Below are 14,716 nucleotides of genomic sequence, written 5' to 3'. Positions count from 1 at the left end.
GCCACGCTCCGCCCCGGGCCGCCCCCGCTGCCTGTGCCGGCGGCGCGATGGCGGTGGCCGTGCTGCGGCCGCTGGACGCGCCGCCGGCCGAGCTGTCGCCGGCCACGGCGCTGCTGCTGGCGCCGGCGGGGCTGTGCGCGGCGCTGCGCGGGCGGGGCGGCGCGCTGGTGCTGGCGGTGCGGCCGGCGGGGCGCGGCGGGGCGCAGCCGGTGCTGCTGAGCGCCGTGGCGCTGGAGGCGGGCGGGCAGCGCGGCGCGGAGCTGTGGCTGCGCGGGGCGCTGCTGCGGCGGCTGGGGCTGGCGGCCGGCCGGAGGGTGACCGTGTGGCCCGTGCGGCGCCCGCCGGCGCTCGCCTGGGTGCTGCTGGGGGCGGCGGGGCGGGCGGGGAGGCTGGCGGGCGGCGCGGTGCTGGCGCGGCGGGGCGAGGCGCTGCCGGGGCCGGGCCCCGGGCCGGGCCCGCTGGTGCTGGAGGCGCGCCCGGCGCTCCAGGGGTTGCTGGGCGCCGGGACGCGCACCACCCTCGCGCCCCCGCCGCCCGCCCCGCCGGGCACCGCCCGCGGCCGCCCCCCGGCCGCCGCCGCGCCGCCCCTCGTCTCCCGCTTCGCCGCCGCCGCCGCCGGCCCGCGGCTGCGGGCGGTGCCCGGCGGGGCGGGCGGCGGCGGGGCGGAGGTGTGGGTGAGCCGGCGCGGGCTGCTGGCGCTGGGGCTGTTCCAGGGCGAGTGGGTGCGGGTGGGCGCGGAGGGGGCGGCCCGCGAGCACCTGGCGGCGCTGCTGGCGCGGCCGCCGCCCTGGGAGTACCCGCGGGCCGCCCGGCGCGGCCTGGCCGACGGCACCGCGCTGCTGGCCCCGGCCCTGGCCTTCAACCTGGGCTGCGACCCCGCCGCCCCCGCGCACCTCCGCCTGCAGGTGAGCCGGGGCCGGGCATCCCGGGCAGCGGGCCCGCAGCAGCCGCGGCTCACGGTGCGCCCCGGCCTCTCCGCAGAGGTACGAAAGGACCGGCGCCGCGGATGGGAAGGGCAGCCGGTCCGTGCTGTCTGTGCCCCCGTTCGCCAAGGAGCTGCAGCTGGAGATCGTCTGCTCGCCGGCCTACAGCACTCGGGGAAGCTACGACTGCGTGCTCTACAGGCACTTCCAAAGGCCGCGGTGAGCTCTGCGCGGCGGACTGTGAGATACACAGTGTGCGTGTGCCACACACTGGGGAGGTGCACATCGACACCCCTAGGGCAGGTGCTGAGTAGTTTTAGAATATCCCCTCGCATTGTCTTACGACGAGTATGTTCAGCTTGGACACAACACTTTGCTTGTCCTGTCCTTCAGAAGTCATCTTCAAGTTTCCTGCCTCATGATTTACCATGCAGTGCTGAGGGCTTGCAAGTGCAGCCCACAAACCTCCCCTGTGGGCCGTGTTTATAATTCCAGTTTTCAGTTGAGTAGTCTGGAAACTGGATGTGTTGTCACCTTCTCTTTTGATGCCTGCGCCTGAGTATCTTTCATATGGCTTCTAAAGCTATCTGTTGGAATGATCCCCAGCTATTCCATAGATAAGGTGGAGATTTTGTCTGAATGAGACACTCTAAAGACATTATTTTTCCTTGCCATTCCCAGAAGCCTCCCCTTAGCAGTCTGGGTATGCCTGCTTCCATCCAGTGTGTGCTAAATCTTTCAGTGGCTATTGAAAGTTTTATTTGCAGACAAGGAATGAGTCAGTATGAATAGTTAAATTATTTTCTGTAAAAACACTTGTGATGGAGGGCAGGGAGGGCACACAACCAGAAGGATTTACTCTCTTTCACTGGTGAAACTCTCTGGGTTTTTTGTAGGCTGGTCCAGGAGGGAGACATCCTGTGTGTTCCAACATTTGGAAATGCTGAGTTTATAGAACTAAATGCAGACAAATTCCTAAGGTAGGTCAACAAACTGTGGCTCTATTACTTGGTACCAGAAGAGCAGAGATACTTTTCCACGATTGACTCTCTTGAAATCAGACAGTTTATTCCATTCTGGTACGTCCCTGGATTTTAGTGTTTTATCTGTCTGTTAATATACTGGGAAGAAGGAAATGTTTTTGTTGGATTATGGAGGGCTGAAGCTAAGAGAGAGGCCTCTGTTAGCTCATTCAAATAGTCAGGAATGGAAGAAAGGAAAACAAGAGGTCGAGCAACTGATGGGAATAAAGAGTGAAGAGGAAGGAGTGGCCTGAGGGCAGTCAGAGCCACATAAAGAGAGCAGAGTGGGAGCTGGGTTTCTCAACTTGTGACAAACAACAAAATATAAGCCCTAGGAGTTCATGTTAGAAAAACTTTCTGTTTGGCCATCAGTTCTGCCTTTCTTGGTTTTGCTCATGTGGCTTTAGAACAGTTGTGCTAAATGGGAGAACGTCCCCTTTGTACCAGGATGCTCCCAGTGGCATTCCCAACATTCACATTGGATGATACTTGTGCATACTGCAAGAGGACAAGTTTCTCTGCTTACCTGTGCTTATCAGCTATCTTCTTGTTGACATTTGTATTGTTCCTTCCTTCAAGATCTTGGCTAAGCAGTTTAGGGTGCTTGTTTTTTTTCCCTTAGGTGGCCAGAGCTTTATTTCAAGGTGAAGAAGATCGTAGGCATGGTGGAAGACGAGCAGTCCGAGGGTTACCTGGTGGACACCCAGAATACGTCTGTCTATCTGGTGAGATGTTGGTAGAGAGCAGAGAGAGGAAATCTGAGGCTGAGCTTGCACTGTGGATGACAAATGTACCTGTGGAGGCTTGTGCCTCCTGCCATTGGAAAATGATATTTCAGGACAGATTTTGCCACTTGGCACCTGTCTTTACTTGGGTGTTTTTGCTTTCTTGCAGGTGGGTTCAACAAATAGCACTGTGCCATCTGCTCCAGCCTATAACAGCAATGAGTTCTGGAGCAGTTTGTCTCCTGCGGGACTTTCTGATGTCGTGAAACAGCTCTGCGATGCACTTCGGCCTCACCTGAACTGTCGGTGAGTGAGAATTCCTTGGAGTGAGCCCTGGCAGAGGTGGGACCGTGGCCACAGGGAAACCTGACAGGGGTCTGTTACAGGGCCAGTGCACTGAGCGGCGTGGGCAGCGTTCTCCTCTCGGGGCCGAGCGGCAGCGGGAAGCTGCTGGCTGTCAGAGCTGTGTGTAGCTGCCTCAACCTCCACCTCTTCAAGGTAATTCTTCCTGTAGCCAGTGGATTGGTGGATTTACAGACAGAGAACTATGGAAATGTTTTTTACGTCGGCCCTGCCAAGAGCCCTGCTGCAGCCATGACACGAGTCTATCCAGGAGCTGCTTCCATGTGCAGATGCAGACAAGTGAGGCACAAATGATGCTGAGATCTTCTTTAGCTGAGAGGGAAAAGAAAAGCAGCTCTTGGTTTCACGTACCAGACCCGGCTCAAAATCTTTTGGCATGTAAAACAGCTGCTGTGTAACTGTGTTCACATTCACCACACCCCCCTCCCAAGACCAGTGAAGTGGCAGGTGAAATTCACTGGAGTTGGTTTTATGTGGAATATGATATAGTTCCAGCTGACTGTCAGTATTAAGGATTTGGTTTTATGGTAATGGCCCCATGGAAACTTGTGCTCTGCTCTCCATATGTGTAAAAACAATCAGATCACATTCTATGAACAAACTCAGGAGTGGATGCTGTTGCTGTGCAAATCCATGTCTTGACAGAGACTGAACGTCATGCACAGTTCTGGTCTCCCCATCACAAAAACATAAAACTGAACTGGAAAAATTCGGAGAAGGACACTGGGTAAGATCAGGGGTCTAGACCAGTTTCTTTGTGGGGAAAAGCTGAATAAATTCTTCAGCTTGAAAAATAAAGAATTTAGAGAGAGTTTGATACAAGTTTTTACAAGATCTTTTTGAAAGAGATTTTTCACAAGAGCTTGAGAGGTCAGCAGAGCATGGAAGGTGTTTCCTTTTCTCTGTGCCAGCATGAGGCCTATGACTGTCAGATGAAGCCAGTCAGAGCAAGCAAGCTAAAGGAGATGTTTCTCTGTGTAGGTCAGAGTATTTGGGTGAGAAATCTACTGTTACAAAACCACTTCTGACTGGGAAAAGCCATTTTGATGGGAATGGTATGTGCCTGGATGGCCAAAATGAGGTCTAGCACCTGTCTCTGTCCAACACAAAAGGTTCTGGAACCAGCAGAGTTTTCAGTGATTTGTTAAAATTGCTATTTTCCTTTAGCATACCTCTTTTGTTCACTCTGACAGTCCGGGATTATCCCCCAAATGCTTTCATTTCTTTGAATCTGTAGAGATACATTTGCAAAAATGAGAGGAAGTCACGTAGTGACTTTTCTAGGAGGCTTTCTGAAATTCTGAAAGGACATGGAAGAAGAAGAAAAACTGAAAGAACAAGGTTGGAAGATTCTTCTTTTTGTTGAAGGAAATTGTGGGCTTGCTCCTTCTTTTGGTGGATATTTTTAGAGTAAACTCTCTTCCTGTTCTTTTCTCTCCAAGTAAAGTTGTAACACTGCAGTGGAGCAGCTAGATAGTGCCTTGGCCCGCTGCTGTGCAGCTCATCTGGACATGATCCTTTGTGGTGCTGAGCTCTGACTTTTCTGAAGATGTGCCACTGCTCTTGGGATCCAATGCAGGATTGCAGGGATTTCACAGGACCTTCAGATCCATGTTTAGGATGTGCTGGGGAGCACGCTGTCACTGTCATGTCCTGTCAGGTGGCCTCAGGTTCTAGTGGGGTGTGTGTGCAAGGCTACAGCTCTGGTTTCAGGGTTGTGAGCTGCTTTTAAAGACTAACACAGTTACTATAAAAGACAGAAATATTTTCTGAGCGTCTTGCTCTCCTCCCCCAGCTTTTACAATCTCCCCTCCCTTTCTCACTGATTGCAGTGCTTACACTGCCATTCCTCTGCTCTTCCCTTTCTCTGACTGTTGTGTCTACCATCCCACCAGGACACAGTAATTCTTCCTCACTCTAATGTCCACCACTTGATGATAAACAATTTTTTGTCCTTTCTCTCTGCCTTTCAGTTCTTGCATACAGATGCTGCTGCCATTAGGCCTGCCACAGCCCTAACTCCTGGATTTTTTCTATAGTACATGGAGCACAGGAGTTCCTCTGCTCTGTGTCCCTCTCCTTACCCTTTAGGGAATTGTTCTCCCTGCTTCAGGCTGCCTTTTGTGAAGATGAAACTCAGGGAATCCCGGGGATGGTTTGGGTCTCCCTGGACAACCTCGCAGCACCAGGAGGCAGCACTGCCTGTTCCCAGGCTGCTGTCAAAGGCTCACCAGTCACCTCTTCCCTTGGATGACTTCATCAAGTGTTTGCTTTGTAAACAGTGTCTGGGCCTCTGGCCATCTATAACTTCCCCCCAAACACCCGTCACCTTTGCCTTCCTCCTGCGTACTGGTTGAGCAGTTTCCTGGGTCTCCTTCTCTACTAACTGCACTGTTCTGCAAGGTACTTTGTTCTCCCTGTCTTCCACAGCTCTCACCTCCCTTCCATCTTAGGTTGCTCAGCTGTGATATCCACTGTATCGATTTCTGTGGTCCCTTTGCCTCACTTTTTTCAGATAAGGCCCTCCTGTCTACCTCACCTCTTGTAGAGAAGGAAGAAACAGTCATTTATCCATGCTAAGGCATCCAGATTGTGCCTGTTTTGAATATGACCTGAATGTGTCTCTGGGAAATACCGAGTTTGATCTCCTCTGAGCCCTGAATTGCCTGCGGAAAGCTTTGTGGAATGTTGTCCTAGGCCCCCCAGCCGTGCATGTTGCAATTGCCTTGTGTGGTGTGTCTGGCAGGTCGATTGCGTCAGTTTGTGCAGTGACACCAGTGCAGCCACAGAGGAGAAAGTACAGGTGGCCTTCAACCAAGCCCAGCAGTACCAGCCCTGTGTGCTGCTGCTGAAAGACATCGAGGTGCTTGGCAGAGACCGAGACGGGCTCGGGGAGGATGCCAGGGTCATTGCTACTCTGAGGCAGCTGCTCCTGGACACAGACCCAGCACTGAGGTATGGACCTTGCACGTTTGCTGTGGGCATCTCAGGTAATTGCTTCTGCCAAGGGAGAGTGAGTTGGCATATGTGATGATAATGTAAGAGGGTATTTCCACAGAGCTGAGACCATGCACTGTCTCCTTTCTCCCCACAGCCACCCTGTCCTGGTGATTGGCACAACCTGCAAGCCCCAGAATGTTCCCACAGATGTGCAGACTGCTTTCCTTCATGAGGTGAAGATCGAAGCCCCCTCAGAGGAGCAGAGGAGGTTGATGCTGAGCATGCTGACTGCCAGCCTGCCTCTGGGCAAAGAAGTGAGCCTGTCCAAGCTGGCCCGCAGGACTGCCGTGAGTAAAACCACAGCAGCATGTGGGGATGGGCAGGCTGGGAGTGCTGGGCCAATTTCCCCTAGCTGGCCTTGGAGAAAGGGGGTAATTCCCACAGCCCAGACAACTTATCTAGTGGTTAATCCTGGTGCTCAGACATAAGCTTTTTAATGCAGATTTCTAGCGCCTACAGACTTCACCTTTTGCAGAGTTGTTGGCTGATGTTCAGTTCTGCTAAGAAAAAAATAAATGAAGCTAGAGCCTTTAAGCAAGGAACAGCTCTGCAAGGAATTTTCCCCCATACTTTCAATGGCCTAGGTGTAGTTGTGGCGAGGGACTGAACTGATGCTCTTTGTTTCCACATTCACAGGGATTTGTGCTGGGAGATTTCTGTGCCTTGTTGTCCCACAGCAGCCGGGCTGCTTGCACCCGCATCCAGGCCTTGAGGTAGCACAGGCAGCAGGCCAGGGAGTGGGGAGGGTAGGGGCTGCAGTCAGTAGTGGGGCAGAGCCCGACTCCTTTCCCTTTCTTTCCTCACCAGTTTTCCAGGTGGACTGAGCGAAGAAGTGGAGAGGGATTTTTGCACTGCAGGGTTCCCGGTGCTCGAGGAAGATTTTAGTGCTGCACTGGACCAGCTGCATGACGCCCACTCGCAGGCAGTGGGAGCCCCAAAGGTGAGATGTTGGGGCATAAGGAGGGGGTGGGTTCTGCAGAGCTCTTGGCTCAAGATGCCCGTCACAGATCTTGCAGGGCTATGTTCTGACACATTGCTTCCTGCTCTGTCCTTCCATGTATTCCCTCAGCTTTCAGTGGGAAACAGTCCTCTGGACTTCCCCCCATCCATTTTTACCCTCTTGGAATTTGCCAGGAAAGCTTTTGCAGTGCTAATTGCAGATGACTTAATTGGCTGGTGCTGGAGGGGTGCCAGCTGTGCAGCTCAGCCTCTTGGGAGGCAAAGCCTACCTCCCTGAGATCTCCCCAGCCACCTGGCCTGAGGGAACAGAGAGGCTGTGGCACAGGCTGCTGAGGGAGTTTCTCCACATGTGTGATAAGTCTTAGACTTGATCTCTGGCCTTGGATGCTGCTTGAGCTGGCGTGGACTTTTCTGACAGACAGGCAGTTTGAACAACTTGGCGTTTCTTCAGGGAAAGTAACACAGAGAGTCTGAGAAAACCAGCAGTCAGCTTCTCAGAAGGGGTCTGATCTGCCTCTGGCAGCTCGGCGCTCCGGGAAGCAGCATCTGGGGTAACTGGTTTGGCTGGGTAATGTGGTGTGAGGACCAAACAAAGTGATCAGAACCTCTTTTCTGTGCCCATGAGTGCCAACAACTGAGTTTAGTACAGGACAGGAAGCCTTGGCCTTGGAGCAGTTCTTCTGGCACCTTCCCCAGCTGCCCATTTAATTCATGCAGTGAGCTCTGTTTTATGGCATTCGCCAAGTTTGCTATAAGACAAATAACCACAGAGCATGCTCAGCAGTGAGCTGTGTGAATGGGAGTTAATTTTGTTTGTATTTTACATTCCTTTATTGATTTCTTAGTAATTGGTTGAGGTCAGGAAGCCCATTAGCAGACCTGGATACTCTGAACGTAACATTGCTTTCAGTTCCCTGCTTGCACTTTCTGGTTAGTCACACATTTGTCTGCACTTACGGTCTGGGCCTTCTGGAGAGAACTGATTCCAAACCTCCACTTGTTAACAGTGCCTGCACCATGTCTTAGACTTACAATGTGCTCCTCTGAAAACAGCCTTGCTGCAGTTTTCCAGCTCCTGTGCTCATGTCGGTAGAGCTCTTTCTAGGAAGGCAGAATGAGCAAAAGTGCAGAGGAGGGGGCAGCTCTTCCATTCATTGTCACTGCAGAAGAAGGGCCTGTGACCTTTTGCTTTTAAAGTTGGGTTTTTTTTCAGAAAATCCTTGTTTTGTTTGACCTAATTTTCCTGGTGGACAGCTAAAGGAATAAAATAAGATAACATCATTTCCAGTAGTGAAGGAAGGAGATGCAAATTGGCTGAGGGGGGGGAAATTTTGCCCTAAGCTATTTTTAAACTCCCCACTTGTGCTGGCATCAACAGCCGGCAGGTTGGGGGGGAAGTGTGGTGCTTTCCCAGGAGAGCTGCTCTGACTCTCAGGAGGATGTCATGCGTGCTGTGGCATTCTAACTATTCCTAAAGTGGTGAGCAGAGCAGCAGCATGCTCTGGGATAGTTTTGCTCAGCATTGTATTACCCAAGAGGCTTTGGCTCACCTGTCTCATGTTTGGTTTCTTCTCTCTTGTTCTCTATGTCCCCTCATATGTCACATAGACCCCATCCCTATCTATTTCTCGTGAGCATACATGGACTTTGTTCTTGCATCCCCCCTCTTTCAAGAGCAGTGAGTGTTCCATACACTGTCCTGCAGGATGTCTCTCCCTCACATCCTCCTTGCCATCACAGAGGTCCTGGCAGCCCAGGTTCTGTCCCTCTGCAAGGCGTGAAGCCCTTGCACAGTCTCACCCCTGTGGGGGACAAGGTGTCCTGAACACAAGTCACTCATAGTTGCAAGATCCAGATTCCTTTTTTAATTTTTTTATTCTTATTTTAACTTTCCTCATGCATCCCAAAGGCTGTCTGCAGCAAGACTCTCTCCGCTCAAAGCTGCAGGCACCCCTGGCAGATTCTTTCCCTGGAGTATTCTTTCTGACAGATCATACAAGGGGCAGTGGAGGATTGGAGATGAAGTGCACTCTGCGAGTGCAGTGTGCCTGGGGATGTGTTTGTACAGTTTGGTTTCTCCCTTGCAAAGCTCAGAAGAGGGGAAATGTGGATACTGGAGCTGCCCAGGCATGCTCGGGGCTTAGGAGTAAGTACGGACACGGATTCTCCTTCTCTTGGCAGATCCCCTCAGTGTCCTGGCAGGATGTTGGTGGGCTGCAGGAGGTGAAGAAGGAGATCCTGGACACTATCCAGTTGCCCTTGGAGCACCCAGAGCTGCTATCACTGGGTCTGTGCCGCTCTGGTCTGCTGCTGTATGGGCCTCCAGGGACAGGAAAGACCTTGCTGGCAAAAGCTGTGGCAACCACGTGCACCATGACATTCCTTAGGTGAGAAATGTGAAGGGGGTTCACACAATGGATCTGATTTCCTCCTGGCAGGGGATGTGTGTCCTCTAATTGGCTTCCTCTTCTCCCTGCCCCACAGCGTGAAAGGGCCAGAGCTTATCAACATGTACGTTGGGCAGAGCGAGGAGAACGTGCGCAGTGGTGAGGATGTGCATCCTGCTCCTGCACAGGGGGAGACGGGGCTTTTCTGTAGTGCTGCAGGGAAGGAAGCAGTGCTTAAACCCCAATTCCCAACTCCCACCCACAGCTCTCAGCAAGGCCTTGAACCCAGCTGTCTCCTACAGTCCGTTCCCTGCTCCCTGCAGCTTCCCCTCCTGCTCTCTCTGCTCCTGTTGCTCCTGTCCCTGGTGTTGCGGACAAGACAGCAGCTCCTTAGAGACACAGCTGAGCCTCAGGGCCCATCCTGCTTATCCTGCTGCCTGTCCCCAGTCTATTGAGCCACTCAGGCAGGAGCAGTTGGTGGTGGTGATACAGTGGACATCAGGTTTCCATCCACAGCTCTTCCCTGCTGGAAATGTAGCAGATCCTATTGCTGTTGACTGCTCCTCCATGTCGTTTTCACCTTTTGTGCTGTCTCCTCACAGTGTTTGCCAGAGCCAGGGCAGCTGCTCCCTGCATTATCTTCTTTGATGAACTGGATTCCCTGGCCCCCAGTCGTGGGCGAAGTGGAGATTCAGGGGGTGTCATGGACAGGTGAGTGAGCATCGGGTGTCCTTGGGAGAGCAGGATTCCTGCCTCAGCTGCAGGCAGTGCATGAGATTGCCCTGAAAGGCAGAGTCCATTCCACCTCTCTTTCTCTGTTTTTTCCCCTCTCTTCTCTCTTCAGCTCTCAGCATGGCCTGTCTCTTCTCTCTGAACATTAGTACTGCTGTTTGCATTGCCTCAGGTTCCCGATTGCCCAAGCTAGTTGTGCAAACATTTGGTTAAGACAGTCTCCTCCATCTGCTTCTGTGGCTGCCAAGTGCTCCCTTTGGCCTCTCCAAGGTCATCCTTCACACCCCTGCTGTTCTGTTCTCCTATAAGCTGCTGTTTCCCTGTGGTGGGAAACCTTTCAGCTGTTTATGATGGAAGCAAAGAGTGTACAGCTTAGAGATACCCAGACACAGAGTTATTTTCCCTAGGCCTCCTCTGCTCTTCTGCTAAGCTGGCAGTCCCCATCCAGTCTTCTGTTCTGAAGGACTGTCTGGGATTTAGACTACTTTGCAGTGAGCCCACGTGCTTAGTGGCTGTGCTAATGGAGAAGTCTGGATGGCTGTGTAAGGGCTCTTCAGGGAAGAGAAATAGGAGCTGAAGTCCAAGAAATGGACCTGCCACTGGCCTCACTTCTTCCTTTTCCATTGGTGGCTGAGGGAGACACTGGGTGACTTGCCAAGGCCTAGTTCTAAATATCCTGTCTTGCTCCCTGCAGAGTTGTCTCACAGCTCCTTGCAGAGCTTGACGGCCTTCATTCCACCAGAGAGGTGTTTGTCATTGGAGCCACGAACAGGCCTGACCTCTTGGACACAGCTCTGCTACGGCCGGGCAGGTATGTCACATCCTGCCCTGCCTCACTCCAGGGGGGTTCCCCTGAGCTCCTCAGGCCATGGTGAGCAGGACTGTGTCCCCACCATGTTCCCTCTACAGAGATTGTTTGTGAAGGCCCCTGGCTCACAGGAAGCCAAGAGGAGGCTGGTGCCTCTGGTTGTAGAAGTCGCATAAGATACCATGGCTTGTTGCCCCCACCATATTCTGGTTACTGCCCCAGCAGCACAGCAGGGCAATGAAGGACCTGCTGTTGTAGCAAACAATGACAGGAATTGGTGCCCCAGGGCCCTTTCTGCACAGCTGCCCCCCACAGTCCTCAAGCCTGGGACTTGCTTGTCCTGGGGCAGCACTTTGTATCTGCTGTTGTTGGACCCCGTGTGGTTCCTGTCAGTCCATTTCCCCAGCCTGCTGCTGTCCCTCCGAGCAGCCCTGCCCTCCAGCACATGGACTGCTTCAGGCTCTGTATCATCCATGAACTGGACAGCAAAAGGAGCTGTCCCAGAGCCACCCTTCAGCTCCTGGTGCACAGGGCTGAGCACTTGTGTCATGTTTGCTTTGGCCTGTTCCCAGCTGCCTTCTCTCTTCTGACAGGTTTGACAAGCTGGTCTATGTGGGCATCAGCGAGGACCGGGAGTCACAGCTGCAGGTGCTGAGCGCCGTCACCAGGAAGTGAGTGACCCTGTGCAGTGTCCTCTCACCACCTTCCAGGAGGTCACAGCCCTCCTGGGGTTGATGCCTAACGTGCTCCATCTTGCCTTCATGTCTGAGCCCTGGGGAGCACCTGAGGTCACTGAGCCGCAGCCAGTGGGTAGGGCAGGAGGACAGAGCAATTTCCAGAAGCTGACCTGAGACTGGTTTTTCTACAAGATGGGTGAAGCTCAGCCTGCCTGTCCAAGTGGAGGGGTTGGTAGACTTTTCCAGCCACTGTGCTCTTCTTAAGGCGCTCAGCCAGATCCTGATGGTGTAGTTGAGACTGCAGTGCAGCTGCAGGACGGGAAGCTCCCATTTGATTCCTGCAAGAGTTCTGCTGTTTTCCAATCCAGGTGTGAAGGCAGCTCCGTTCAGTTCATTGCCTATACTCCTGAGGTGCTCAGGGGTGTTCAGACAGTGATCTATGTGTCTTCCCAATCACTGGTTGTGTAGGATTGCTGAGCAGCAGGGTTTGGTTCTTTTAGAGCTGCTCTGAGCTTCTGAGAGCATCTCTGGAGGGAGAAAAGCAAGTCCTGCTATTCAGATGCCACCCACCACAGCTGGGTGAGTGGCTGTGACTGCCTCTGCATGGACTCTATCCTGGATAGCTGTGATCACCTCTGCCTGTCACCCTAAGTTAGTAGGAGAGGTGAGAGTGTGGGCTGGCTGCAAGCAGCTTGTCACACCCTGTGTCTTGGCCACCGTGCCCTCCAGCAGCTGCTGGTCATGCTGAAGGAGGCTCACTGTCTGCAGTGTGGATCTGATGGGGTGGTTTGGTGTTACAGTGGTTTGTACTCTGTCATTAAGCATGTTCTCTTCCAGCCCTGATTGTAGGTTGTTCCCAGGCATGTGGAGCACTTCATTTATTTAGGTGAGAAGTCAAGCACCAGTGGCATAAGCAGATGGTGTTCTAGAGAGTTCATCCTGCATCCTTTGTGCTTCCTAGCCTGGAACCAGAGAGATCCACAGAAGTTGTAGATGCTCTGTCCCTGGACATGTTCAAATCCAGGCTGGATGGGGCTTGGAGCATCCTTGTCTAGTGGAAGGTGTCCCTGCCTATGGCAGGGGAGTTGGAGCTGGATGATCTTTAAGATCCCTTCCAACTCAGGCCATGCTGTGCTGTGGTGCTGTGATTCAAAGTTTCCTTTGATCCTGCTCAGCAGGAGAGAGGACCTTGCTGCAGAGATGTTTCAAAGAGAGGTGACTGAAAAAAAAATACAGTAAAGCAAACTTTTTTTTTTTTTTTTTGAGCATGCAGAGCACATTCTGGAAGTGGCTAAACATGGATACTCTGCTTGTTCTTGCCCAATCACACTGGTCTGTTTTTTCTTGGCCTTTACACCTCCATTTTCTCTCTTGGCAGGTTTAAACTGGATCCTTCTGTGAATCTCACCACCATCCTAGAAAAATGCCCAGCTCAGCTGACAGGAGCAGACATCTACGCCCTGTGTTCAGATGCCATGATGTGTGCTGTCAAACGCAAGGTGGAGTGGATTGAGGAAGGTAGGAGCCCTGCCCTTAGCTGTCCCAGTTGCTGGAGCAGCCCAGCATGGGGTAGAGAGGAGGGTTACCACTGCTGGTAGCTGGGCTGTGTGAAAAGATCCTCAGCAGCTTTGGGACTACAGTGCTGGGCTCTGGGTTATTGCCAGGCAGGCAGTTTCTGCAGATGTGGTCATCTCCTATTCCAGTGCTTCCCCATGGGGAAGGAGAGAGACACAGGTTTTCCTTGCAGTCTTTGATGGCTGGAGAGTGGGCTTTTGGATCTTGCCTGCTGCCCCCGTTCTCAGCCCTTTCATGTTGTTTCTGTCATGCAGGACTGGATACTGAGAAGTCTGCTCTGATCCTGACCATGGAAGACTTTCTGCAGGCTGCTGCCAGGTTGCAGCCATCAGTCTCTGAGCAGGAGCTGCTCAGGTACAGACTTATCCAGCAGAAGTTTGCGGCTTCCTAATGCTCAGCAGAGCTGGAACTAGAGAACAGGCACAAACAGGCACCTGCCTGCTCTTCTCTGATGCCTCCCGGGCCCCCTTCTTTTGAGCTTGGGTGGAAATAGTGTCTGTGCAGTTTCCCAAGCCAAGGCCTGGTGGAAGTGCTGCTCTGTTCATCCAGGAGGGTGGTGGCTTCTGTAAGAGTCCCTCACATGTCAGCGATGTGCTGTGGCTGCTGGGAACATAGCAGGGTGACTTCCTTGCTGGGACAAAGCTGTGGGCAGTGTAGTGGTGTCTCCATGGGTGACAGACCATTCACTGGTGGTGGAGCAAGGCTCAAACTGCACCTGGTTTGGCATCACGTGTAGGGCTGGAGGCAGCTGCTTCTTAGGCTGTCAGCCCCCAGTGAGAGGTGCTGGCCAGAGGGGCAGCAGGACCCAGGGCACTGCTGCTTCAGCTGGCTTGGACTTGACATAGTCTCTGAATAAATACAGGTTTTTTAGCACTAGGTGCTCATTGCCTGACCTCAAGTTATTGCTTCTGATGGTGTCTGTAGGCTCAGGAAAATCCCTGCAAAATTTTGGGTGGGCTGGGTGGTGCAGAGAGATCATTGTCCTGTAAGTAGAGAGGGAAGCACACCTGTGAACTAGACTGGGGCCACTCTCATCCTGCCAGAATGGCTGGAGCCCGTGGTGGATGAGGAAGGCCTGAGGGAGAGGAACTTGCCTGGCTGTGAGCTGAGCTCCCTCTGCAGAAGGAGCCCAGTTCTTGCTGGAGACACTGGGTGAAGAACATGAGGCAATGGGAGCAAGTGGCAGCAAAGGAATTCCCATTGAACAAGAGGAAAGTCATGTCACAGGGAGAAGGGGAGCTTCAGCATTGGAAATACTCAAACTTTGTTTGGAACAGCCTGGAGCTTCCCATTCTGCACTAATTTGTGCTGAGTACCACTTGGCCCAGACCCCCTAAGGTCCTGTCTTACCTCCCTCTGCAGCCTCACAGCAGCTGCTGGTGGCATTGCATATCCCCTGCTTCCCAGCCTTTCCCAAGGGTGCTGAACAAATGGCACCAGAGCTGTGTTTGGCAGCTGCTGTGGCAAGGTGCTTGCAGCTGCCCTCAGCTTTGTGCAGCCCAAGGGGTTGTTGGTGCTAGGTTTTGCCCCACCTGCTGCAGGCG

The 14,716-nt window shown here is 53.1% G+C and overlaps 1 protein-coding gene across 1 annotated transcript; it reads left to right on the top strand.

Annotated features, from left to right (window-relative positions):
• Positions 1 to 27: 27 nt before the first annotated feature.
• PEX6 (peroxisomal biogenesis factor 6) lies at positions 28 to 14,048 on the top strand. The gene is made up of 17 exons (XM_030268895.4): positions 28 to 905; positions 982 to 1,142; positions 1,820 to 1,903; positions 2,568 to 2,670; positions 2,840 to 2,976; positions 3,057 to 3,168; positions 5,780 to 5,988; positions 6,128 to 6,320; positions 6,670 to 6,746; positions 6,841 to 6,973; positions 9,175 to 9,380; positions 9,478 to 9,539; positions 9,983 to 10,091; positions 10,807 to 10,923; positions 11,514 to 11,591; positions 12,976 to 13,115; positions 13,427 to 14,048. Exons 1-17 carry the CDS (start codon positions 48 to 50, stop codon positions 13,561 to 13,563), a joined length of 2,916 nt encoding a protein of 971 aa, XP_030124755.4. The 5' UTR covers positions 28 to 47; the 3' UTR covers positions 13,564 to 14,048.
• The last annotated feature ends 668 nt before the right edge of the window (positions 14,049 to 14,716 follow it).

The sequence above is a fragment of the Taeniopygia guttata genome, chromosome 3 (assembly GCF_048771995.1).
Source record: "Taeniopygia guttata chromosome 3, bTaeGut7.mat, whole genome shotgun sequence".
Classification (NCBI taxonomy): domain Eukaryota; kingdom Metazoa; phylum Chordata; class Aves; order Passeriformes; family Estrildidae; genus Taeniopygia; species Taeniopygia guttata.
The sequence above is the reverse complement of the archived record's forward strand: the minus strand, read 5'-3'. Positions and strand labels throughout refer to the sequence as shown.